The sequence below is a fragment of the Medicago sativa genome, chromosome 8, assembly GCF_051527215.1.
Source record: "Medicago sativa cultivar Bolivia chromosome 8, Bolivia_mono, whole genome shotgun sequence".
NCBI classification, from domain to species: Eukaryota; Viridiplantae; Streptophyta; class Magnoliopsida; order Fabales; family Fabaceae; genus Medicago; species Medicago sativa.
In genome coordinates, this window is record NC_140756.1 from 85,121,044 (window position 1) to 85,148,492 (window position 27,449).

The window sequence follows — 27,449 nt, forward strand, 5'->3', positions numbered from 1 at the left end:
TGAATCAGTATAGCTTATACACGAAACGTTTCGATTTCGCCATTTCTTGAAGGAAGTTGTTCAAACCGTTTCGACCTTGATACTTTTTGAAGAAAATTGTTCGAAAACGTTTCGATCTGGATGTTTTTCGAAGGAAATCGTTCGAAGCGTTTCGTTCTACACTGATTCGAACAGGTTTGGTTTTGAAACTTTACGGCCTTTAGGGTTTTCAACTCTTTTCCTAATTTTTTTTGAAACTAAACCCTAATTCGTCCTATTTCCTTCACTGATGATGATTATACACTCTGATTTGGAAAACAAACGGTGAATCTTCATGATTTTTGAAATTAGGGTTTCGACTTTGAAATTTTTCAAAAGCTTTTCAGGATTTTCACTTCGATTCACCGTTTATCTTTGATTTCAAACCTTCGATGATGATTATGAACAAACGAGAAGGTTTTCTTTGAATATACCTGGATTTGATTGGAGTTTCGAACAAAAGATCCTTGAATAAGCTTCTGGTTCTTTTGGTGAGAATTGAAACCGAAAATAAATCGGTGTTTTGATCCTCTTCTTCTTCGAACTGATTTGATCTTGCTTCAACTTCTCTTCTTCTCTCTTCTTCGAACTGTGATCGCTCGAATTCTTTGAATTGGAGCTTGAATTGCAGTGGCTGGGTTCAATGATGAAGATTCCTCAGTGAATCTCTGAGAACTGCCTCGAATTCATTGCAATTGATTGAAATTTTTGTTACTGGAAAGTTAGGGTTTGTGTGTGTTCTTCGTGTTCTTGAAGAATTCTGAGATTTTGATCTAACTGCCAAGAGAGAGAAATTTGTTTGTTGTTTCTGTGATTCTGATGATGTGTTCAATTCTGAATGGGACTTGTGATGATTGGATCTTTTTATAGCTGACATGTGTATTGCCTTGACCAATGGACTTGTGACACCTAGACTGGACTCTAACTGATTCGGCCTTTGCTGAATTTTGGACCTGAGGACCTCTTTGCAATTTCGAAACTTTAAAGGGTCGACCTGCAATTTTTAAAAAGGACCAGATGTTTAACCTTGGACAAAAAGGACTTGACTGTAAATTTTTAAGCAAAGTTTAATGGACTGAAGGAGAAAAGTGGACCAAAAATGCAATTATTAAAAATTAATGGCTAAAAGAAAAATAACCAAAGGGACTAATACGCAAATCTTAGGAATTAGAGGACCAAAGTGCAAAAATAAAAAAATAAAAATAAAATTGAATTAAAAAATTGGTAAAATTGACTAAACGTAAAGTGAAACGATTAAAATTGACCAAACGGACTAAAATGAACCAACTACTTAAATGAGGTACTTTAAAGTAACCTCTCTGCCCAAATTTCGTGTGAAATGACCAAAATGCCCCTGGGGCTAAAACGACTAAAAGTGACTCAGATACAAATTTTAAAATGGATTTTTAACAAAGACTTGAAACAAAAGTTTATTTAAACCAAATTAAAAGACTCAGAGACAATTTTTAAGATTTAATCAGAGCTTTGACACTTGAAAAGACTAAAATGCCCCTAGGGGCAAAACTGACTCAAAATGACTTCAAATGCAAATTTTGAACTGGATTTTGACCTAGAATGAAACAGGGACCTATTCAAACTACTTGAAAAGGCTCAAACAAAATTTTAAAAGACTGAAAGAACTTTTGACATAGGAAATGACTAAAATGCCCTTTTTCATGAATTTTGCAAATAACATTTGAAATAAAATGCAGAGGAAGAAGTAATTGATCAGAGACAGTTCAAATGACTTGTAATGCAAGAAAAGAAGAATAGAGCTAGTATTTTTAGGTCCAAAATTAGGGTATAACAATACCTATTCAAAATTGTCAAAGATTATACAAATATTAATTAATACCATAATACTTGTTTTAAAAAATACTACCTCCGGTCCTATTTATAAGAAAAATTTGGGTCAACAAAAGCGAATGTATCTGGTTAAAAAAATTAGACCAGATACATTAACTTTTGTTGACTGAAATGTCTCTTGTAAATAGGACCGGAGGGAGTACATGTTTTAATCGGCTTCCATTGCTTGACTTTTGTGTTGATTGTGAAATTCAGTTTGTATTCGCTGCGTGATGGTCGATACGAACCACTGTTGCAAGCAACATCAAATGAGGAAATCGTGAACGCCATTCCCTCTTGGAGCTGCTCCTTGAACTTGTAGATCAATGTTCATCGTATAGACGCACCAATTCGATCACCCTAGATAACAAAGATTAAAACACTATACTTTAATCAAAAAAAATACAAAAAACAAAAACGATATGAAAAAAGTACCTTTCGATCCTTTAGAACCAACTCCATGGAAAATGGTAGTTTTTGTTTTTGTAGTCTTGAACAAACCAAGCATGAACAACCCTCACAACCAATGTTCACGATTGTTTTCTTGGCGAAACATCAGAGATGAAGTCGTGTTTCGTAGACATTTTTCTTTGCAATAGAAAAATTACAGAAATAACTTAGAATATAGTTATCATATAGTTATCAGAGAACCAGAGAATAGAAAAAGAAGAACTATATTTTGTGATTCTTGTGTACTCGTACCCAAAGGCGCTACTATTTATATAGAAAAATAGTATCATAACGGTTAGTATCTATTAATTATTAATTTGACTGTTTTAAAATTAATATTATCAACGTCTTTAATACTATAAAATGTGCATTAAACGATTAGATTATATTTCATGTAACCTACAAAAAATTAACTTCATAACATTTGAAATTTAATAATATCTTGTTAATATTAAGTAATATAATTTTGTAATGAATAAATATTAATTATATAACCTTAAAAACTAATTACAACAATTAAATTTTTAATTAGTAGGTTACTGTAATAGTGTAACGGACAAAAATTCAAAATATAATTTATTTAAGTTATATATTATAATTTTGTAACCTACCAAATTTTTAATGTAACATATAAATGTTAATCGAATACAAATTATATTAATAATTATTTGATTGTAACGTACAGATTTTTAATGTAACATATAAATTTTAATCAACACAATAATTATATTAATAATTATTTGATTGTAACGTACCAATTTTTTAATGTAGCATATAAATTTTAATCAAAACAATAATTATATTAATAATTATTTGTTTGTAACCAACTATGTATTTTATGTACAATTTAATGTTAAATAAAAAACGGTTTTTAATAATAATTATAACTATTAAGGTTGTATTAAAAATAAGGAGAAATTTTTGGAACTAATGCCAATTAGGATTTTGTTGAGGTGGACATCTTTAGAGGAGAGGATTTTGAAATAGGTTATTTCTAAAAACTCTAAATTGTTAGTATAAAGATGTGTAGTAGTGGTGCACTGGTACACCATTAGCACCTTTCTCATTTTGAAAATATCCAGTGAGTAAGATTTATAAGATTAAGGTCGAGGTAATTCAAATTCAAACTGAACGCATTCATAAATCCACCTCAGCTCACGTTAATAGACAGTATTTATGAAACAAGCTTTATATATCTAGTTAACTGTGACTTCTTAATATGTTATTAGCGGTTGTTCTCAATACACTGTTACTAATTGAAGGATAGATAGAACTAAGAGGACGAGCTGAATATACAAATACTCTTAATATACATATTTCCTCCTCATTATCTACACTAATCAGATGCTTCTAGAAAGACAAAGTTGCAAAAAAACTAGCAACGAAGTGGTGAGCTGCTCCAATTATCTACTTCACTGCACGTGAAATGGTTTCCTGGGTGTAGTAGAAGTTCGATTTTCCATAGATTGCAATCTCTGTTTGAGATGAAAAACTTCATACTGCAGAACCAACAATGAGATGACAACCAGTTCAATAAGTCGAAAGGAGGTTTTGCTCAAAACATATTAGCAACATAATGAACCTAACTCAGACCAGTTTGGGAAATAACACCAATAAACTCAAACACAATCTGCATTCATTCAATTTTCACTATATATAATATATTAAGCATTTCAAACTCTAAAGATGTAGCCGTACCTGTAGTTGGAATGCCCTAGCTCTTTCCCCTGCAATAACTCCTCGTGTCGAGTGCAACTCCTACAACAAAATTTTATCAGCCAACAATAACCATGCATAAAAGCATCAGAGTGCTTCAAATGAATAATGGGAGTAATGTACCTTCTGTGTATCATCTAAAACAGCCTTGAGGAAGGCCACGTCATGCTCGAGCCGAACGTTGTCAGAGTGGACAATGTTTGATAAGTTGTTGGCCTCTTCTTGGGCCAACTCTAGACCGGCTAGCTTCTCTCGCAGTAATTCCATTTCCTTCAATGCATCGGCCAATTTTTTCTCCATTTCCTGTCTGCTTTTATGGACAGATGCTAAGCCTTTCTCTGCAGCTTCTCTGCTTGCCATGGAAGCTGCCAGTTGACCCTCCAACATTCCATTTTTCCTTATTAGGGCTGCTACTTTACTTTCATAGTATTGATAGATATTTATAGAAGAAAGTGATCCTGATTTATCATTCTCAGGAAAAGACACACCTTCACTTTCTAGTGCATCACTTTCAAATACTTGGTTTTGTTGATTTGATATCCCGGACAACAACACTTGTCCTTCAATATTAACCTTGGCTCCACTAATGTTCATCAGTTTATGACGGTCATTTTCATTTGTTCTGTGATCTGCCACCTGAAATGCACCAAAAGTTACGCAGAACATTAAAATATATGATTCTCAAATCTGATCATTTACATAATGTAATTATTGTTATCTATATGCAATAAAGTGAGAATATCATCTCAAAAGAAACTGGGCAAAGAGACTTATTGAGAGTTACATAATAGAATCCTATTAAAGAAAATACGGCGGAGGGCATAGCCCAACCCAAATGCAGTTAAATCCAGACAATAACATATGTGTGTATGTATTTGCCTGTGTGGACTAGAGAGAGACCTTTTTTCATTTTTTTGGTCATGAGATGTGGGGGGTAACAAGACAGGACAAACTATATAAAAGTATATTTGCATAATCAAATCCTTATCTAATATTTATGCATGTATATTCAAACATAGCGGAAAAACACTAGGATATGTACAGGGTAAATGCCTAAGGTTTGACACCATGTTTTAAAAACACATGGCAAATGTGCCTAATGCTTTAAGTCCAACAGGTGCTCCTAAATGAGAATACACGGCTAACATCAATAAAGAAAAAAGGTAGTTTACCTGAGGTAAAGAACTTCCATCTGAGTTCTTGTCCATCTTGACATCTGCATTGTATTCTTCATCGCGATCAAATTGCTTACGAAGGGAGACATTGCTTGGGGGGTAATTGGGATCTACAGATTCGGAAAGAGATTTCCTTCCAGAACCATGTTCAACTGCAGATGCTAAATTTTGTCTAGCAACAGAGTCAACTAAGCGTTGGGAACAGTGATTAAGCTGAGAGGCTAATCTAGTGGATGATGAATGTTTTTCAAGCAGTATAGATGCAGGACCTTTACTGGGAGTTGAACGTCTTCTAAGTGCTGATTCATTCTTATCCAATTCCAACACTTCCACCTGATAAGTCAAGAAACAAAATGTAAACCTCCATAAGAATGAACCAGAACATTAACTTTATGCTCTTTGTCAAACCTGATTAGACGGCTCTTTTTTGGATCCCCCAAATGCAACAAGGTAGTCTTTTTCCTTGTATTGCACAAGCACCAAGCTGAAACCCTGGTAATTCAACAGATTTCATAAACATTTTAAAATCGTAAACAGCATTGCCATGCAAGACATCTAGAAATAATATTGTTATTACTAAGGTGCTGCTTAATAAATGAACTGGTTCATTATGAAGTCTCATTTTCATAGTCATAGGTTGAAACGACAAACAAAAACATCATAATGTAAAAATGAGGGGAGAATCATTCTCAGAACTTTCATCAAGTTTAAACATATTGAATGAAGTCTCAGATTTGAACACAATAGTCAATAGACATGTTGGTTTTCTAAAATTCAGCAATCAAGACACCAAAATCTCAAGTTCAGAAGGCTAAACAGAAAAGAGAAAAGTCATTGATAATTTATTGCAGTAAATGAATGAAAAAGGTCGGTAAAGTGCACAACGGTCCCACCAAATGGAATCAGGGAGACTAAATATATGCAGCCTTACTATTGCAAGCAGAGAGGCTGTTTCTAAGATTTGGACATGTGATCACCAGGTCTAAGGCAACAACAACCTTACTAATAACATTACACCAAGGCTTGCCTCTATTGTAGTAAATGAATAAACAACAAATATACTAACTAAAGAGTTATATTTGAAGGCTAAAGAACCATCCTCTGATGAGAGCGTCTATTAAATATTATAATCTACCATCAATTAACACAATAACTAAACAAAAATAGCACTAGAGCCAAGTAGGTGGCATGAAAAGGAATGAGCACCTTGTTGGTAGTGATAGAAGATGGAGGTGATGTAATTGCCACAGACCATTCATTTTTTACAATATCAAAAATCAGAGTCTCTCCATGTCCTGGGAAATGAGGTGGGAATACAGTAAACATGCATAGTCCATAGCACAATTTATAAACAAAGCACCAATACTGACTAAAATAAAATCTACTTCAATAATATTGGAAAATGCTAACAAGTGCCCCTAAGGCTTTGTTTAAGCAATCAAGCATGACCCAATAATATCTTCTTTTAGTAATGACCCAATAAAATTTTACTTCCCAATTAAATTTTAGCCAGATCATTTTGTGCCATGGAAAAAAGACCTTAAAGCAGAATTCAAAACCCTGTAACTAATTTTCCTTTAAAAATATTATTTCTCCAATTCTAAAGGCCCTTTATTTGAAATTGACCCAAAATATTTGAATGATTAAAGAAATGGTAACAAAATTTATACAATCAACAGTGAAAAAACTAAACAAAGAGCAACAGTAATAAAGTAGTTCAGGCTAATAAATAAATTATTTCCCAGAAAATGAAGCATAACAACAGAAGCTCACATTACCAAGAGAAAGAAAGTAGTAGTTACCAAAAGAAAGAAAGTAGTAGGTTTAAAATTATTAATGTATGCATCACAATTACAACACAAAACATACGTTTTTTCTTGCTTCCACCCCCTGTAATATACCATTTAGTACCACACAAAACGCCACAACAACCAGCTCTAGGTGATGGATGGAAACCTCGAACCTTTACTCTTGACCATGCCATCTGAAGAAAAGAAACATATACTTTTATCAAATAATATATAGTGAAGGGGTACTTAATCAATTCAGCATCTCGGACAATTCAAAAGGTTTCATAACATGCTATTTGATAGAGCACTAGATCAGAATGTGGGTCTGAACTATGCAAGGCCCAGAGCCTGGAAGGTTTATGTAAGCAAAAGGAGAGGAACTGGGGAAGACAAGGAATAAGGGGATGCCGAGCTGTCAAGTTGTTTATGGGAGGGAGAATATGGTTATGTGGAAAGAGGGAATAATAGGTAGCTATGCATATTGTTTCTTGTTAGCAATAAAATACTCTTTTCACTTAAGAGCTTATGATCTTGACTCGTGAAGAAGCTCAGGCTCTGTTGATTTCCAGTAGCTAATACGATAGTTTTCCATTCCTTCTTCATCCATTTACTGAATTCTACCACTAATATAGTAAAGATACAAGACATATGAGGAACCTACACTACTTACCGTTTCAAAGTCAAGTGAATATAAATCATTTAAGGTTTTGGATTTTGAGGATCCTCCAAATATATAAAGAACTTTATCATCATAGAGAGTTGCTACATGGTTCAATCTTGGAGAAGGTGCTGTTCCCCTGCAATCCATATAGTAGATCAAAAGGAATGCAAGATTTATAAGCAGATAAACACATCGAAGTCCAACCTTTTCTTTTCAAAATTCAAATTCAAAGTTCTTTTCTGTTCAAATCACTTACGTGTAGTGAAGTGGAAGCCAAGTCAACGACTTGAGATCAAACATATGTAGATCATTCAGTTTCCTCCTTTTTGCATCTTCACCCCCAAACAATATCAAATAAGAGCTTGCCCTGACAACACTGTGACCATTGCAAGCAACCTATCAAGAACAAACTCTTTGGTAAGTAGTGCCTAGTTATATGATGTAAAGCTCCAAGTGTCAAAATCAGTATGGAGAATTCAATTAATGAAAATAAATGAGTTAGTTTTAGTAATGTATCATTACAGATTTTATTTTTATATTATTTCTCTGAAATTGATTATGCTCTTGAGTTCTCAGTAATATAACTAATCAGAACTGAAATGTAAAATTATAAACATTATACCTTTGTCATGTGTGAAAAATATCAATTTTGACCAACTTACAAAGCTTTTCATCTACTGGACAGTCCTCAATTGTAACCTAGTTAACTTTTTTAAAATGTTTTGATTATAAATAATAAATATAATCATATATGACTAATATCATAGAGAAAATATTACATACACTAATACACTTCCTAGTGGTTGTTCTTTATATCAGTAGAGACAATACAACAGTGCCCTAGAGCAATTTCTATTTCCACGCTAAGAAGTAGCGCAGCTACAAACAAAAATTCCTACCGGTATGTCTCCCTTTGCCTCCATGAGTGACCAGCACTCACTTTCTGTATCAAATGCCCATACTGCAAACACCAAAAAGATAATCAGAGCAACATCACAGCGTGAAATATACATGAGAAGAACACGAATTGAACCTGAAATTCTATCACTTCCGGGATCTGTTTTCCCTCCAATGAGAAGTGCCTTTTTCCCATAAGATACCTGGTAAAATTATCATCAGGCATAAGAGATTTGACTTAACACCAGACACACATAAATATCAACTTTAAATTTAAAACAGAAAAATAAAATAAAAAATATGAAGTATAAGAATATATAGAAGTGCCCCTGACACCAATTTTATTCCTCATTGTCGAGTTCATATTTGCAACTTTGAACCATATTCCTGGTTGACTTTTGTTAACCTTTGCGCTATTAAAGAATCCCAGTCATTTTCTTTTTATTTTCTCTTATATAACTTGGTGTTCTAACGATTTTAACATGTTTGGGGTCCCATAATATCTATATCATGCACATCACTAATTGATGAATAATGTGGTTATTCACATAAGGCAACTTTTTGTTATGAGTTGAGAAATTTAATGGGATAAGCTTCGTAGCATCTTGATACATGTTATTTCATGTCTTAGACAGTGCAACAATGGCTAAGGGTACATTGAAACAAGAGGAGAGCATTTTCAGAAGCACTGTCTAAAATAGAAGACAGTTAAAATGGTAATTGGATAATGTTTACCAAACTATGGCCCTTGCATGCAGGAATCTTTAGGGGCAGACTACTGGGAGACAAGTAAAGCTTTGATGATGCCATGGTCCACGAAAATGTGTCAAAATTCAGCACCTGAGAATGAAAACGAAAAGCACCAAGAGCACATCCACGTCACATCACAGATATAGAAAGGCACAAAATATTTAATGTCAATGTGAGTCGCGGTGCCATATTGGTAGCAACAATAGACTCATTACCGTACCTGCACATCATCTAACAATCCAGTTGTAGACTCACCGCCAACCACTATGATCTTATTCCCAATAACAGCAGCGGCATGCTACTCACAATGAAGAAACAATAATAGAAACAATTACATTACTAAAGTTGAGAATGAATTCAGTCATAACTAACTAACCAAACAATAATAGTAGGCATAAAGTGAAGAAAGAGATATATACATTGAATCTAGGAGTGGGCTTATCTCCAGAAATTGACAATAATACCCAATTCTCCGACCCGCCTGAGCTACAACTACTGATATCCGTGCTGCTAACAATTTCATTATCAATTTCATGAGAATGACCACTTGAGCCAGTAACTGCTGCATCCCCAACTTCTTCTCCTTCTCCCTGAAATGAAATGAAATGAAATGAGATAAAAAGTAGAGCGTTCCAAATTCCAATTTCACAATTATAGTAAGAAGAATAATTAGTGAAGTTAATTACATTGAGAATGGAGTTTGGAATTCGTTTGGGATGTCTAACAGTAACTGGACTTCTAGTACCATCAGAAAGCTGTTGAACCTTCAATCTAAGACAGGCAAATGCAGTGTTAGATTAATGTGAGATAGTAAAGAAGCAAAGATGTTTAGAAATTACCTTCCGAATTTGGTGCGTCTACGAGAGAACCCAAACATCTTCACTTCACTTCACTTCACTTCACAACTTCAAACTCAAAGCTGTTTGTAGAGTAAGGGAATGAAGAAGAAGAAGAAGAAGAAAGAGAGAGTAAGGTTAAAACCCTAGAAGATTCTGAAGTTTACAATTAGTTTAATATTAAGAAAGAAAGAGTGATAAATTAAATTAAAGACAAAACAAAATTGGAAGTTTAGTTTACTCACCCAGGTTGAACCGAAGCAGCAGTGCCAGTACTTCTATTCTAAGTCACGGGATGAAGCAAGCAAGCAAGGAAGCAGAGTGTTGATCTAATGATCTACTAACATAGAGTAATTAAATGTGGGGCAGGAAAACGACACAGAATAAAATAATAATAATGGTGGTATTTTAGTGAGCAAAATTAATGATGTTATTAGTTACAGTAATTAGTAGTAATTATTAGCTTGAGGTGGAAAAAATGGTGATGGTACTGCACTGCTGGTCCTGGATAAACAGAGACAGAGAGAGAGGAATCGATTCGAACGTTACGTTAGGTAGGTAGCAAGATGGAGTTTATGAGTCTCAATGTCATGTCATTGTCTCACTCCGTCTTTGCAGGATTTTGTTGGAACAAAGGATAATACTACTACTATTGCTTTCTCTTTCTTTCAATTATTTATTGTTAATAGTTGTTTTTGAGTTTTGCATGATTATTAATGAAATGACAAATTGAGTTTATTTTTTAATGAAAATGTTAACCAGTGTCTCCGGGGATAACGAATCAAATATAGTAAATATTGTATTGGAATTTGTGCTGTCAACTTCTCAAAAGTATGAAAAGTGTTATTTTCACTTTAAAACTTTCCTTTTTAGTTTTTTTAACCAGTGCCCCGGGGGCACCGGTTAACAAGACCCTTATTTTAATGATAAAAGTAATACTTTCTCAAGTTTTTTTTTTATGGAAGATAAACGAGTCATGTATTTGATTTATAAAAAAAAAAAAAAAAAATCAAAGAGAGTTTACTGAAACATACTCCCTCCGTTTTAAAATGAGTGTCGTTTTAGGTGTTTACACACATATTAAGAAATGCAATGATTAAGAGAAAGAGAATGGTTATTTTACCAAATTATCCTTATTAACTATTGGTTAGTTTTAAAAGAAATATTTTGGAAGTAGTGTGCAGAGTATTAATTGGAGGGTATAATTGAAAAGAAAAAGTTATTATTGCATTGAAAACTGAAAGCGACACTCATTTTGAAACAATTTTTTTTTTGCTAAAGCGACACTCATTTTGAAACGGATGGAGTATTTATTACTTATGTTGATTGTTAAGTTCACTCTATGTTATTAGCATGAGGAATGTTAGTAACACACTCTAATACTAATCTTTTTATTGAATGAAATTTATGAGGGTCTACCACTTTAAAAATGAATCCCACTTAAAATGGTGGGATCCACATAGATTTCATCCAATAAAAAATGAGTGTTGAAGAAAATGTTAAAAATTAAGTTAAAACAAAAATTATAACAAATGTCATGATTATGATCAAATTTAGATGTAATCTTAATGGTGAAATCTTAGGAAAAGAAAATTTTAATTTAGAGAGTGTGTTTTTTATAATTTAATTAATTTGAAATAAGGTTAAATAGAGTAAACATGCTTACGTACACCAATTCTAATTCAACTTGTAAAAATGTTAAAATTGTTAGGTTGGATGTCGAGATCGATGTTCGAACTCTCATTCTTCAATTTTTGTGTGAGTTTCAATGGTTATTTGTCATTTCATCTATTTTTTTTGTGGTAGCGGAGGTTTGAACTCCGGACCTTGCATATATTATGTATTGTCTCTACCAACCGAGTTAAGCTCACGAGGACTGTCATTTCATCTATCAAAAAAAAGTAATCATGTTTATATCTATATAAAACAAATACTAATTTTATATAGGTAAATTTTTTAAACAAACAAAAATCAGATATATTAACACAAAAAATGTAGCTTATCCCACACAAGATGTGCCGAAATAGAACACAGAAAGTTAATTACAAAGGTAATGGTTAACAAACACAAACATGGAAACAACATCAATTAAAAAAATGATTCCCAAACAAGGTAAAGGATGAGCCACTGGTTTTGATAAATATAAACAAAGTTAATAGTTTTTGCCAATTTTATATAGGCGTTCTAACATTTGAGGTGATATTTTATAGAGTTTGAATTCTCTCAAGAACATTCGTAAACTGGTTCACTTCGATTAACAAAAAAAATATCTCTTCTCCAAATTTTTAAAGGAAAATAATATATTCAACCTTAAAAACTTTTCCCGTAAACTTAGTGGTATATTTTTTATTTGCATTTTCTACTTTATTATTATTATTATTATTATTATTAGAAATATTAATCCTTGTACCCTCCATAAAAAAAAAATTAATCCTTCTGCAAAAAAAAAACAAAATAATCTGTTTGACTGAAATACAAAACCGAGAAAATATTGTGTGGATTAGGACCAAGAATTTTGGTTTGGTCACACACACAAGATTTTCTCCTTCTCTCTCTTCTCTTATCTCTTCTACATTTTCTCTCTCTTCTCTCTTCTCTCTCTTCTCTCTTCTCTCTTTGTGTGTGACCAAACCAAAATTCTTAGTTTTGGTCCACACAAGTGTTTCTCTACAAAACCATGGTAGTAAAAAGTTCGCAACAATAAAAGCAAAAAGAGAAAAAGATCTCTATTTGTGGGGTTTATTGTCTCGGGACTTGGAAGACGTGGACAAGGGTAGTCCATATCCCACGTTGTTTGTGGGACCGAGAGATACAACAAAGGACAAAAGTTGATCTCCCCCATACATAATTACATACTTACCTGCTCTAGTATTAGAGATGTCCTCACAAAAAAATACTCCTTCCGTCCCGTTTTATCTGAGTCAGTTTGGTTTTTCACACAGATTAAGAAAAATATATAAATAAAGGGGAAAGTGAAATATATTGTATTGGAAATGATGAAAGTAGTATTAATTAGAGTTATATTGTATTGGGAATGATGAAAGTTGTATTGAAAATTGAAATGACTCAATTATTTTGGGACACTTTTTTTTAGAAAATGGATCGGATATTCCGGGACGGAGGGAGTAAGAAATACTACCCGGTCACATTTATAAGTAAAAAATCACTTTTTAAATTCATTGAATACATAATGTATTTGGTCTATATATTGACCAAATACATTAAGTATTGAATGAATCTAAAAAGTGTTTTTTTGCTTATAAATGTGATCGGAGGGAGCACCCAACAAGTCCCCTCCCTCACATGCTCACATAGTACATGAACAAAGATATCCTTGCTGTTGGTAAAAATAAAATTGTGTTATTTTTCTTGTTTTTTTAAATTTAATGAATCATTATTTTATTCCTTTGTTATACTCCCTCCGTCCCTCAATAGATGACCTAGTTGACTACAACTAGAGCTGTCAAAATGGGCCGGGCCCAACGGGCCGGCCCGAAAGCCCGAATAAGATGCAGGGTCTGGGCCGAATAATTGTAGCCCGAATTTTTTCAGAGCTTTTTAGCCCGGCCCGAAAAAACCCGTAGCCTGTTCGGGCCGGCCCGTTCGGGCTCCCGCCCGGAGCCCGCCAAAAAATACAATTTTTTTTGCCAAAAAACCTTGTCAAATGAAATTAGGTTCCTGAGGTTCATTCTCACAACCAAGTGAACTTCTCAATATTGGGTTCTACACGAGATTCATTCTCACAACCAAGTGAACTTCTCAATTTACCAGATCCTTCCGCTTTTCTATCAACAAATTGCTTATGCAGTTCCTGAACATCACAGTTAGGGTGAAGTCCAACAACCAAGTGAGGATTTCAGGATTGTAATTAGTGTTTTCATTTTGAACACTTGAAAATCCCTTGAACAATTTAGTAACTTGATACTGCAACCTTTGAAGTTGGCTACTACTACCATTGTTGTTATCATCTTTTGATGAATGTATAGCAGCATCAAAAGCTCTAGCTATATCTTCTTCTTCTTTTGTCATTTGATCCTTCCTAAAAATGTTATGTTATATAAGCAACATCAATCATGCATGCATCAGTAATTAGTTACCCCAAACTCAATCATCAATTCATCAAAAGGAAAGTAAGTCTGACCTTGAATTTGAAACAACAAAGAATTGAAGCTGCAATCAGCAAGGGTAGTAGCTGTAATCAGCATAAGGAAAAAAAAAAAGGTGCGGGCCGGGCTGGCCCGTTAGCCCGGGAGCCCGTGCAAGGCCGGGCTCGGGCCCCAATTTTCCAGCCCATATCCGAACCGGGCTTTTTAGCCCGGCCCTAAAAAGCCTGTTGCCCGACCGGGCCGGGCCTAAACGGGCCGGGCCGCCCTCTAACTACAACACATGTATCAATGCATATGTTTTATCTTTGATATTTTCAATTCTCTGCTAAAAAAATTATGAAAATTTAATATTTTAAAAATATTCATCGAGACGAATCCAACATCTTACATGATGTTATTTATCTTTGTGAATTAGTAAAAAATATGGTCAAAGTATATCAAGTCAATAATGCATATTGTCAACTAGGTCATCTATTGAGTGACGGAGGGAGTACTAACGTATGTGGTCATATTGTTCTTAAAATACAAGAACATAGAATTTTGTTCTAGGCCATTGGAAGAGAATGATTTGGCAGACAAGTTGGATGTTCTTGCAGCTGCTATGTCAAAGAAAGCAAACAACAAGGAGAGAGAAAAGAGGGAAGGAAAAGAAAATACATGTGAAGTTCATGGTCGACCCCATATAAAACAAATTAAGAACTTAAATGCATTATAGTGAAAATGAGGGAGTGTTCTTGAATCCTATGTGGTAATTATTGGCCAACAAAAATTAACCTGAGAATATCAACTTTGTTCTAACATTGGAGATGCTCTTATTTCACTCATCAAAGTAGTGACAATACAAGATGATATAAGATTAAACATTTGATGACAATATTTGTTTGATGTCTAACAAAAATATCTTAAAGTTTGAGTAACAGAGTCATTTGCTAATTCCATACATATTAAGAAAAATGTATAAATTAAGGAGAGAGAAAAATGATTTTAAATGTTATTGTTAAATATCGGTGCATTCTCCACTATTATAAATACAAAGTGGAATATATTGAATTGAAAGTGATAAAAGTAATATTAATTATAATTAAAAAAAATTAATATTGTATGAAAATTGAAATGGATCAGTTATTTTAGAACAATATTTTTTTTTACAAAAATTTCACTTATGTAGTAATTAATAAAACCAGACAAATACCATCAACCATTAAATTTACAATTTAGTTCAATTGACACGTTCCACACTCATATTTCTTCAAACTAAATAACAGTTTATTTAAAACTCCATGCTTTTGCTAACGCCGGTAGGAACTCCATGCCAATTAGTTTTTGCTTTTACACCATCCGGTCACTATTATATGAAAAAATCTCAATTTTAGATTCATTCAATTATAAACCGGTTTTTTCTAGATTACCCTCTCTTGTTTAGGGGGTATTGGGAAGAAGAATGAAAAAGAAACAAAAAATTTGAATGAAGATGTTTTTGTTCTCACGTTTGGGAAACTGGAATGGAAGAAATTTTATGAATGTAAGTGATGTAAAATTTTCGTTGTTACAAATATTGTAGTGTAAATTAATTAAGATTGAACACCTTAATATAATTAAATAAAAATTAAAAGGATTAAAAGTTACCTTATGATTAAGATTAACTCTTTTATTTTTAGAAAAAATTGACTCATTTATTTGACATTTAATGTTGCCTATATATATTAACATTTTGATTGATCGATATAATGAGAGGGTAATTACCTCATAAACAAGAGAGGGTAACTTAGGCCTCACCTTATAAACCACATACATCATTTAATGAATTAGTCTAAAATGTTGATTTTTGCTTAAAATAGTGACCGGAGGGTGTACAAAACTACCATGATCTTTAATAAGACATTGGGGGGTTCTAAGGCCCGGCGAGCATGGGCAGTTGCCCTGGCTCCGACCAAATTTTTTTGCAATTTCTTATGTAAATTCCTCTGAATTTTTTTATATATGCCCTTATAAATTGGACAATTTCTTTAGATTTTTTGATTATTTGCTTGAAATTTCTTACGTAAACCCCTGTAAATGTGTTGCAATTATTTTTTGCTCAGACTTTATAATAATTCTGGCTCAGCCACTTAAAAGACACGTGCTTATTCCAAAACGACATTATTCTTGAAAGAGTAATGATATTTTGACATCCATTTGATGACAACTTTGTTGACAACCTTGTTTTTCTCACTTCTTCTTGGTCAAAAACAATGGAGAGCGAAAAAGGAAGAGAGAGGATAACAACATCATGTGAGTATGAGAGAGAAAGTTGTCTAAAAGTTGTCAAAAAGTGGTTGTCAAAATATCATTTCTCTTCTTGAAACAATGTTGCATCAATAGTGCACTTCAACTCACCCTTTCTTGGTGGCAGCCACCTTGATGATGAAGTCGAACTGCTCCTTATGTTTGGTGGCATCGAAGAAAAATGTTAATTAGTTCCTAACACTAGTTAAGGAAGTCAATGCACACTTGTTTGCTGCAATGCAAGCTCTCTCGTTGTGTCCTCCCACACCTTTTCATTCCACCACTTCCAAAGGCACCGCACCATTATAACAAAGTCAACAAGCTGCAAAGTAGTAATAACAATAAAAAATAATGGGGAATTAGTCACTTTAGTCCCTGAATGAGAGAAGATTCGTCACTTTAGTTCTTGAATGAAGAGAAATTGCAAAACAGTCCCTGCATGGTCAATTTCAGGGACTAAAGTGAATAACGGAGTCTACATTCAGAGACTAAATTGACTAACGAAGTTTGCATTCAGGGACTAAATTGACTAACAAAGTCTACATTCATGAACTATTTTGCAATTTATCTGCATTCAGGGACTAAAGTGACGAATCCCTTTCGATTCAGGGACTAAAGTGACTAATTCCCCAAAAAATAATGTAATAAAATTAGCAGCTACATGGTACATCCATTTTTTGTTGAACTTTCATCCACAACCCCGTCGTCTCATACTTCTATTGCCTTACCCTTACGACATCCAAAGAACAAATGCTACTCATTCTCCAAATTATTTTGACAATAAGGACAAGAGCAATGATATTTGTACAACCAATTTGTGACAATTTTTTGACAACTTTATTTCTCATACTCACATTATGCTTTTATTCTCTGTCTTCCTTTTTCTCTCTCCATTGTTTTTGACCAATGAAAAGAGAGAGAAAAAAATTTGTCACAAAAGTTGTTGGAAATGGTTGTTCAAATATCACAACTCTAAGGACAAAGCATCCCTACATGGTGCCCTTTTGTGTTGAAGTCGATCCCACTTCATCATTGATATACGAGTATTCAAGATAGAGACACATTTTTATATTTTTTGATACTTAAATGAATCTCACGTGTATGCATCATTCATTTATAATTTTTTAATAGTAATACTTAATAAATACTCAATTCCTCTAATCTAGCATCGCACACAAAATTCTTAAATGAGACTTACTAATCATTTATCAACAACTTTATATCATTATATATAACAATTTTTTAATATTAAAACATAAGGTATTAAGTGAGACATTGAGTTCTATGGGACGCAAAAAAAAAAAAATTCTCTTCAATGAGAGCACCTAATAAGTATCGAGTCTTAAATGTTTAAGACTTCTCTATCGAAGATGGTCTAATGACTCTATTGTTAAGGTTAACGACTAATGTATATACTTGAATTTTAGCAAAATTTAGATCTTCACCAACACGATAGGAAATTTGAAAAACTAACTATCTTTTAGTTAAACATTTTTGTGCTACAAGTTTCCTTTTAAAATTCTTTTGTTTTTTCAGATCCGTTTGGTTCAACAATGGAGAGGGGAAGGGAGGGATTTTAACGAAGGGGAGGGGAAGGGATGGGAGATATCAATAGTATATATATAAAGTAAGGTTTTTTTATGCCACATGTCATTTCCACATTCATTCTCAATATTTCTATTATTTTTTCTATTTTTAAAAACCAATATTTTATTTAACAAAAATATCTCAACAACATTTTGATCTTATCCACTCAATATTTTCTTTAATTTTTTTTTTTGAATTTCTAATAATTTATGTAGCAGAAATATCTCAACAAACTACACATAATACTTTCAACAAAGTTTACATGTATGATCTTATTTTATGATTAAAAGACTTCAATTTGTTTATTTGTTTTTAGAAAAAGAAACTTCAATTAGTTATTACTAATCTTTTAGCACAGTATCATTCAATTAGTTTTTATGTTTGAGGAAAAAAAGGGTTCGATTAGTTTTTATTTTTGATAAAAAAAAGGTTCGATTAGTTATTATGTTATTTTTTAACAGCATATTCTAATGCAAATGTTAATTATAAATAAATAAATTTTTGTTAATCACATATTTACATATTTTAAGCACAAGCAGAAACCCCAAACCTTCTTTTCATCTAACATTTTTCCTTTTTCAAGTTTGCCAAACACTAATTTTATTCTCTTTCAATCAATTTTTTTCTCTCATACGCATGGGCCACGAAACAAACCCATGACCACATGTTTAAAGGGACCCAAAACTCTTACCACTTGAACTAATTCATTATTGATTTTGTTACACTTTTTATTTTTGCATTGGACATTCATCTCATCATTTATATATATTACTATTTAATATCTAACCCGGGCAACGCCGTGTCTCTAAACTAGTATTAATTAAACATGTATTTGGTTCAAAAGAGGGAAAGGGAGGGGAGGAGAGGGATTTTAATTAAATATATGTTTGGTTCACAAGAGGAGGGGAGGAATTTTAACACCAAATTCCTTTTTTATCCTCTAATCTTAAAACAATCCCATGATTTTAAAATTATTCACTTCTTAAAAAATTAAAAGGAAAACTCAATAACCAAAAACTCCATAAATAATCATACTCAAAAGTTGTAACAAAATATTGAATAGTCATAAATATTGATTGTGAAAAAATGAATTAATAAATATTAGAGCACAATATAAAATTATTTGAATTTTATTTTATTGATAGTCTTTTTTTTTTATCTTGATAATCCACCAAATATTTACTAAATTAAGTTCTATATAAATATGTAAAAACCAAATATAATAAAATAAAAAATTAAGAATTGAATACTGAATACGTACCATTCAATAAAATAGAATACTGAATACGTACCATTCAATAAAATATAAGAACTATTTCAAAAAAAAAATAAAATAAAATATAAGAACCAAAAATATCTCAATAAAATATGAAGAAGAAAGGAATACGTAACAAATAAGTTGAATAAAAAAAAAAGTTGAATAAATCTTTCAAAAAAAAAAGTTGAATAAAAAAAGTTTAGCTAGCAACAAAAAGTCCAGGCATAAGAATACATTGGAAAATTATTAAATAAGCCTCAAATTTTTAATAAGGACAACTTTGATATTTTGAAATTAATATGAGGATATAATTATGTCAATATAATTAATATTATATTAATTCATCTCTCCTTCCCTCCCCTCCCCACCAAAAAACTCTAATTTGAGGGGAAGCAATAAATGAGCTTATGAGAGATTTTGCTCCCCTCCCTCCCCTCCCCATCCCTTCTAAAAACTAAACCAAACACAAAAAAGTTTAAAATTATCCCTCCCCTTCCCTCCAAAAATCCTGAACCAAACGGACACAACTATTGATTAAAAAAAAAAGGATTTAAAAACACAAATTGAATTAAATCAAAATGCATATTCAAGCTTGAAACTTGATTTTAAGAACAAATGGTCGTTACAAAGTTAACAACGTTGATGAAAAAGTGTTCAACTGTGAAACATGCAAAACAAATCCATGCACAAATCATAACCAATAACCTTACCCATCTTGAATCTATCTTCATTCATCGTATTCTTCTCTGTGATATCACCAACTACAAAACTATATCAAACTATATCCTCTCAATTCTTCACCATCTTCGCAATCCAGATTCCTTCTCATGGGGCTGTGTCATTCGATTCTTCTCTCAAAAGGGTCAATTTGCCGAAGCCGTTTCTCTCTATGTTCAAATGAGGAGGATTGGGTTGTGTCCAAGTTCACATGCTGTATCCTCTGTTCTCAAGTCATGTGCTAGGGTTGATGATGATTTGTGTGGTGTATTGATTCATGGGCATGTTCATAAATTTGGATTTGATGCTTGTGTTTACGTGCGAACGGCTCTGCTTGATTTGTACTGTAAAATTGGAGATGTGGTGACTGCACGCAAGGTGTTTGATGAAATGACCGACAAAAATGTTGTTTCTTGGAATGCTTTGTTAAGTGGGTATATAAAAGGTGGTAACTTGGATGAGGGTCAACGTTTTTTTGATGAGATTCCTCGGAAAGATGTAATATCTTGGAATTGTATGGTTTCGGGATATGCTAAAGCAGGGAAAATGGACCGGGCTTGTTATTTGTTTCGACAAATGCCGGAGAGAAATTTTGCCTCTTGGAATACAATGATTACTGGTTATGTTGACTGTGGAAGCATTGTGGAAGCAAGAGAATTATTTGATGCAATGCCAAGGAGAAATAGTGTCTCTTTGATAACTATGATTGCCGGGTATTCGAAGAGTGGGGATTTTGACTCTGCTCGCGAGCTCTTTGACCAGATGGATGATAAAGATTTGCTCTCGTATAATGCTATGATAGCTTGTTATGCTCAAAGAAGCAAACCAAAAGAAGCCCTTGACCTATTTAATGTCATGCTTAAACCAGACAGCTCTTTACATCCGGACAAGATGACTTTGGCTAGTGTTATATCAGCTTGTTCACAATTGGGAAATCTAGAACATTGGCACTGGATTGAGTCGCAAATTAACAACTTTGGAATTGTATTGGATGATCATTTGGCCACTGCGTTAATTGACTTGTATGCAAAGTGTGGGAGCATTGACAAGGCATATGAACTATTCCATGGCCTGAGAAAGAGGGATGTGGTTGCATATTCTGCAATGATCTATGGTTGTGGAATAAATGGAAGGGCATTAGATGCAGTCGAGTTATTTGAACGGATGGCTGGAGAGTGTATCATCCCTAATATGGTTACCTACACTGGAATTCTAACTGCTTACAATCATGCTGGATTGGTTGAAGAAGGTTATCGATGCTTTATATCCATGAAGGACAATGGCATTGTGCCTTCAGTTGATCATTATGGAATCATGGTTGATCTTTTGGGGAGGGCTGGATGGCTGGATGAAGCATATAAGCTTATAATGAAAATGCCAATGCAACCAAATGTTGGTGTCTGGGGAGCTCTACTTCTCGCCTGCAGATTACATGACAATTTGAAGCTTGGGGAAATAGCTGCCCAGCATTGCATTAAGCTGGAGAGTGAAACTGCTGGTTACTATTCTCTTCTTTCTGGTATATATGCTACTGTTGGAAAATGGAATGATGCCAAGAAGTTGACGACGGGTGTGGAAGGAAAGAAAATTATCAAGATACCTGGATGTAGTTGGACACAACTTGTGTGATGTGCCACTCAACTAATGTAACTCCTCCATGATTGGGGAAATAAGACACATATAATATCGCTATAACTTGGGCTCATATTGCGTATTGCGTATGCTTTCAATGTGCACATGACAATTTTTGAGGGATGGAATTGTGGCAACGAAGTGGTTCTTAAGACTGTGAGGAAGGTAATTTGGTTTGTGCTTTAGAGTCATAACAGTTCAATATGCTCGGGAGATATGCAGCTCTGGGTTCTACAACCTGAGACTTACGCTTTCTTTCGCAGCCACTTCTTACCCTCTCATTCAACATTCCTCTGCCCCAGACTCATGGATACACAAAGTAAACTTGAATTGCAGCTGATAAATAAACTATAACATGCTTGCTTTGTTTTAATTGATATGCAACTGTCCTCAACTATTGGTTGCCAATGCTATAATTCAGGTTATACTTGTTGTATTATAGGGAGTTTTTATTTTTTGTACATATCTATTTCCTCTTGTTTATACAGTTGATTTCAATTTTTATTATTCTCTTTCCTTATTTAGAGGATAGTAATTAACAGAGTTTATTTACCTTAACTTTTTTCTTTGTACATTAAAATCAGAAATTATATTCTTCTTTTTTTTTTTTTTTTTGGTACAATCAGAAATTATATTCTGAATAGTGAATATATACTCCCTCTTTTTAAGTCTTGTTTTTTCTGTAGCATGACAAGAGATGCAACCCTAAGACACACTGAGCCGGGATGCAACGGCTGTAATTCATCCAACTGATTTCGCAGACATTTTTGAAAATAGTGAGAGGAGTCAAGAAGGCAAGTGAATTTGTTCATGTGCGATGACTAACTGGCTATGATCGGGGAGAAAGTCCTAAAATATTCAAGTACATTCCTATCTGCCTATGCATTCCTTTTTTTTTTTTTTTAAAAAAAAGATTAAATTATGCATTAAGCTTTGACCACATATCATCGCTTAGATCTTGATTGGTATCAAATATTCAAGTACCAAATAAATGATTTTGATTGGTATCAACTTAGTATGGATAGCTTTATTCACCTTTTATTTATGGGTAGAAAAGAATTCGCCATATTTTGTGCTTTGGGCCAACCAATCAAAGTTCCAAAGGGTTTGTGTATTTTGAAACAAGGTGTATACAAAAAATTTTGTATTTGCACCTTACATGAGTATTTTGCTATCTTCTAAAAATTTGTATCCAAAAGTACATCTTACGGTAATGACGCCTTAAATAACATGATTAGAATATCCAATCTACATACTAGTGTATATTTTCGAAAGCAAGTTTCGTCTAAACACACATGGTGTATTATTTCTTAACGTAATTTTAGACGTTGGAATCGATCCAGCACAAAGCTACATTGGATAGCTTCTACATTGTATGGAATTGATTCCAACCATTTATTGTGGTTTATTGCGTTAATGCCCTTTGACAACATAAATAGATAAGAATCAATTTTATTTAAAGGGAAATGCTAACCAGTTCCCCAGGACACTGGTTAGTACGACCCTACCTTTAATAGCCCCTATAATAATCTGTTTATACTATTGAAATGCTTTGCTGTCAAATAATGCACAAGCAAAGAATCTCTGATACTGCAGCTATGCCTTTCATTGCTGTATTTAGAAGAAAGTAATAATGATACTAAGTATACATTTGTTTTCATTCAGTTAATGCTATTTCCTCAATCATTAAGTAACTTTAACATGACAAAAGGTTGAAAATTTTTGTGCTGTTTGAGTAAGTTAGGAACTTTTAGACAAAACGTTGAACATCTTTATGCTTCTCCATGAAATTATTCCATGCTTAACCAAAACTTTGTCATCTTTTATCTATTTCATTCTTAAGTACAACTTCTTTGCTTCAAAATCAAATTTACAATTACTTCTGATGACCTACTTCTTGTGGCAAATAGACACTAGAAAGCTGAAAACCAATTGAGCTTTAACCTGATTGCTTTCACTTTTGCTTCTTGGCTCTTAATTAATCTTCCACCTTATCCTCTAAAGTGCTTTGAGCTTTACCTGATTGCTTCCAAAACCAAACAAAATGGCAGAATCACTCCTCTTTGGCGTGGCAGAATCATTCATCGGAAAACTTGCATCCGTTGCTGTGGAACAAGCTTCCCTAGCGCTCGGTGTCTACGACGATCTTCAAGAAATAAAAAACACTGTCTCACTCGTCAACGAAGTGTTGTTGGACGCTGAACAAAAGCAATGGCAGAACAATGAACTACGTGAATGGCTGAAACAGATTAAGCGCGTCTTCTACCATGCCGAAGATGTAATCGATGATTTCGAGTGCGAGGCCTTGCGAAAGCACATCATCAACACATCAGGTAGCATCAAAAGGAAGGTAATACGTTTCTTCTCAAATTCTAATCCTCTTGTTTATCGCCTTAAAATGTCGCATCAAATCAAACACATCAAAGAGAGATTTGATAAGGTTGCTGCTGATAGGCATAAGTTTGGTCTTCAAATCAATGATACTGATAATCGTGTTGTCAAAAGGCGCGAATTGACACATTCATATGTGAGTGATTCTGATGTGATAGGAAGAAAACATGATAAACAAAAAATCATTAATCTGTTATTGCAAGATAGTAATAATCTCTCTATTCCAATTGTTGGAATTGGAGGATTAGGAAATACTACACTTGCAAAGGCAGTGTTTAATGATAAGAGTTTAGATGAGACTTTTCCATTGAAGATGTGGGTGTGTGTCTCTGATGATTTTGAACTTAAGAATCTGCTTGTTAAAATCCTCAATTCAGCTGGTGTTAGTGATTCTGCTGCTGATCCTAACCAAATTCACCAAGAAAATTTTACAAACCTTGATTTGGAGCAGCTACAAAATCGTCTAAGGAACGTGATTGCTGGTAAAAAGTTCTTACTCGTCTTGGACGATGTATGGAATGAGGATCGTGTCAAATGGGTTGAGTTGAAGAATTTAACACATCATACATTTTGGAATTGGAAGGTCTTTCTACAGAGGATTCCTTGTCTGTATTTGTCAAATGGGCTTTTAAAGAGGGAGAAGAGAAAAACTATCCAGAATTGATGAAGATTGGGAATGAAATTGTAAAAAAATGTGGAGGGCTTCCTTTGGCCCTAAGAACATTGGGGAGTTCTCTATTCTTAAAAGTTGATATAGAAGAGTGGAAGTTCATCAGAGACAGTGAGATTTGGAATTTACCACAAAAAGAAGATGACATTTTGCCTGCTATCAAATTAAGTTATGATCAGTTACCTTCTTATTTAAAACGATGTTTTGCTTGCTTCTCTCTCTTTGAAAAAGACTTTGATTTTGATAATAGGGATGTTAGCGTGCTATGGGAGGCGCTTGGTTTTCTTCCGCCACCAAACAGGGGTAAAACCTTGGAAGATACTAGCATTCAGTTATTGCACGAGCTTTGGTCAAGATCATTTCTTCAAGATTTTATAGACTATGGTGGTGGTTTTTGTATACTTGAATTGCACGATTTAGTGCATGATCTTGCATTTTATGTTGCAAGAGATGAGTTTCAATTGTTGAAATTTCATAATGAAAAAATATTCGAGAATGTCCTTCATCTGTCATTTATTAAAAATGATTTGCATAGCCTAACACCAGTTCCTACTGGTTTGAGAACCGTGCTATTTCCCAGGGAAGCCAACAATGAAGCTTTCTTGAATACATTAGTGTCAAGGTGCAAGTTCTTACGTGTTTTACAGTTAACTTATTCTAGATATGAGAATTTGCCCCGCTCTATTGGAAAACTAAAACATTTAAGATTTCTTAATCTTAAGCATAATGTAGAATTGAAGAGCCTCCCTGATTCAGTGTGCAAACTCCAGAATCTTCATACTTTGAATCTCGTAGGATGCATAAAGCTTCAAAAATTACCCAATGGAATAGGAAATTTGATCAGCCTTCGACAGCTATATATAACTACACAGCAATTTACTTTCCCAAACAAAGAGATTGCAAAGTTGATTTGTCTAGAAGTTTTATTTTTCCAATGTTGTGACAATCTAGAGATGTTGTTCCAAGGTATACAACTTTCTAATCTTAAGGTGCTGATTATTGATTCTTGTGGGAATCTAAAGTCTATGCCGCCAATTCATGTTTTTCCCAACTTAGAGATTTTGGGGATTGCTAATTGCCATAAGTTGAAACTGTCATTCGACAATGACAACCAAATCCCAAAGTTAAAGCTGAAATTTCTAAATCTTGCATCTTTGCCTCAACTTGTGAGTTTTCCGAAATGGTTGCAAGGATGTGCAGACACATTACAAACCTTGGGAATTGCTGGCTGTGAAAATCTTGAGGAGCTTCCTGAGTGGTTATCAACTATGATTTGTCTCAATAAACTCGCAATTGTAAATTGCCCGAAATTGCTTTCGCTCCCCGATTGCTTTTCAAAGCTTGAAATTTTATCAATTGAAGGTTGTCGAGAATTATGTAGAAGATACCAGCCAGAAGTTGGACGTGATTGGCACAAGATATCACACATCAAACACGTGAATGTTGAATAAGACAGAATTCGAAGATTAAAAGGAATTTACAAATATCACAATCAAGGTTTAAAGGTACTTTGCTTTTATTTTTTCCCTAAAAAAAGTTACTTTTATTTTTATTTTTATTTTTTTGTAATAATAAATTGTTTACAAGACTTTGTACCAAAAAAAAATTGTTTACGAGACTCATCTTTACTTATATTGTTTTCATCAACAGAAAAAAATTATAATTAAACTTAGATGTTAAACTCATTTACATGACATTTTTGACTTCCTAGCTCCCCAGAGGTAACTGACATTCTACATAGAGTTTAAATGGTCATTCATAGAAATGTAATGTCTCCTAAATCAATGAATTAATGTTGTGTTTACGATGATTGATTTTGTCGTCCAAAAAGGCTTAACAACACAACTTTTTACCCTTATGTCTTCCATTGGGGGTTGCTAACTTAGTCCAACCTATAAACATTAATGTCTAAGTTAGCAAGTGTGTTTCTTGTTATTTGGACATAAAAATCTATTACCACTAGTTTACACCCACTTTGCTAATTTACAACAACTTTATTTATGAACCAAAAGAATTAACGAAACATATTTATATGCATTTGTGTTTATTTTAATTTTTTCCATGTTTATAATTGTGTTCCAAAACATAATGCCCGACGACCTCCTATGGTTCAGTTCAAAATTGAACTGACATAGGCCGAATTGCTTTTATTTAGTTCTAATTTTTTATTTTGAGATACAAAGAACAGACGAATGTTGCCAATACCACTACACATTTTATTAATATCCCTTCTCTCACACACACTCACGCTTAAGCTTCAACCCAGCATTTTATGGCTTGGAAAGATGAATGAGAAAGTAATCTAAGGTTAACATTAATTTGATATATTCAAATTGGAAATAAATTCAATGGTCTTATATTCTAACCATGTGTTTATTTGATTTTAGGATGGTGAATTTGTGATGCAAGTCAACAGAGGTTTGAAGTTGAAAGTTATTTTTTTTACCAGGTCATTTGAGTGAGCTATCAAGTCATTTAAGTGAACTATCATTTTAATTCATATTGAAAATTTATTTGGTATAATTTTAAGTGAATCGTCTGATTTGTAATTTGAGATTTGAAATTGTATGTGCTAAAGTTTGTAATTCGAGATTTAATATGCAAGTGTGTATGATACTCCCTCCGTTTCTAAATTATAGTCGTTTAAGGTTTGTGCACGGTTATTAAGGAAATGATTAGTTGGGT

General features: G+C 33.4%; 4 protein-coding genes across 5 annotated transcripts; 3 read left to right on the forward strand and 1 right to left on the reverse strand.

The window, feature by feature from the left end:
- Nucleotides 1–3,486: 3,486 nt before the first annotated feature.
- On the reverse strand, nucleotides 3,487–10,658 carry LOC146902534 (Galactose oxidase/kelch repeat superfamily protein). Of its 2 annotated transcripts, XM_085737346.1 has the most exons (17): nucleotides 10,384–10,658; nucleotides 10,142–10,221; nucleotides 9,989–10,073; nucleotides 9,722–9,892; nucleotides 9,523–9,600; nucleotides 9,288–9,392; nucleotides 8,689–8,755; nucleotides 8,555–8,616; nucleotides 7,912–8,051; nucleotides 7,665–7,791; nucleotides 7,074–7,188; nucleotides 6,411–6,499; nucleotides 5,613–5,696; nucleotides 5,202–5,537; nucleotides 4,153–4,665; nucleotides 4,012–4,071; nucleotides 3,487–3,812 (listed from the first exon to the last, which is right to left on the reverse strand). In XM_085737346.1, the coding sequence occupies exons 2-17, from the start codon at nucleotides 10,177–10,179 to the stop codon at nucleotides 3,726–3,728; spliced, it is 2,157 nt and encodes a 718-aa protein (XP_085593472.1). In that variant the 5' UTR covers nucleotides 10,180–10,221; nucleotides 10,384–10,658; the 3' UTR covers nucleotides 3,487–3,725. The 2 variants fall into 2 exon arrangements, with proteins under 2 accessions (XP_085593472.1, XP_085593471.1); XM_085737345.1 differs by having other exon boundaries at nucleotides 8,555–8,755.
- A 9,151-nt stretch (nucleotides 10,659–19,809) lies between these two features.
- LOC146902535 (Tetratricopeptide repeat (TPR)-like superfamily protein) lies at nucleotides 19,810–27,368 on the forward strand. The gene is made up of 2 exons (XM_085732127.1): nucleotides 19,810–22,565; nucleotides 27,152–27,368. Exon 1 carries the CDS (start codon nucleotides 19,970–19,972, stop codon nucleotides 21,698–21,700), a length of 1,731 nt encoding a protein of 576 aa, XP_085588253.1. The 5' UTR covers nucleotides 19,810–19,969; the 3' UTR covers nucleotides 21,701–22,565; nucleotides 27,152–27,368.
- Nucleotides 22,572–27,368, forward strand: LOC146902536 (putative disease resistance protein At4g27220). Its single transcript, XM_085732126.1, has 2 exons — nucleotides 22,572–26,269; nucleotides 27,152–27,368. The coding sequence occupies exon 1, from the start codon at nucleotides 24,758–24,760 to the stop codon at nucleotides 26,213–26,215; it is 1,458 nt and encodes a 485-aa protein (XP_085588252.1). The 5' UTR covers nucleotides 22,572–24,757; the 3' UTR covers nucleotides 26,216–26,269; nucleotides 27,152–27,368.
- Nucleotides 23,748–24,758, forward strand: LOC146902537 (putative disease resistance protein RGA1). The gene has a single exon (XM_085737148.1). It carries the CDS (start codon nucleotides 23,748–23,750, stop codon nucleotides 24,756–24,758), a length of 1,011 nt encoding a protein of 336 aa, XP_085593274.1.
- Nucleotides 27,369–27,449: the final 81 nt, after the last annotated feature.

Excerpts from the sequence above, each read along its gene's own strand:
- LOC146902536 (XM_085732126.1), top strand. The coding sequence starts at position 24,758 with ATGAAGATTGGGAATGAAATTGTAAAAAAATGTGGAGGGCTTCCTTTG.
- LOC146902537 (XM_085737148.1), top strand. The coding sequence starts at position 23,748 with ATGGCAGAATCACTCCTCTTTGGCGTGGCAGAATCATTCATCGGAAAA.
- LOC146902535 (XM_085732127.1), top strand. The coding sequence starts at position 19,970 with ATGGTCGTTACAAAGTTAACAACGTTGATGAAAAAGTGTTCAACTGTG.
- LOC146902534 (XM_085737345.1), bottom strand. The coding sequence starts at position 10,179 with ATGTTTGGGTTCTCTCGTAGACGCACCAAATTCGGAAG. Across the intron at positions 7,189-7,664 it reads ATTCACTTGACTTTGAAACG|ATGGCATGGTCAAGAGTAAA; the intron begins GTAAGTAGTGTA and ends TCTTTTCTTCAG. Across the intron at positions 5,538-5,612 it reads AAAAAGAGCCGTCTAATCAG|GTGGAAGTGTTGGAATTGGA; the intron begins GTTTGACAAAGA and ends TTGACTTATCAG.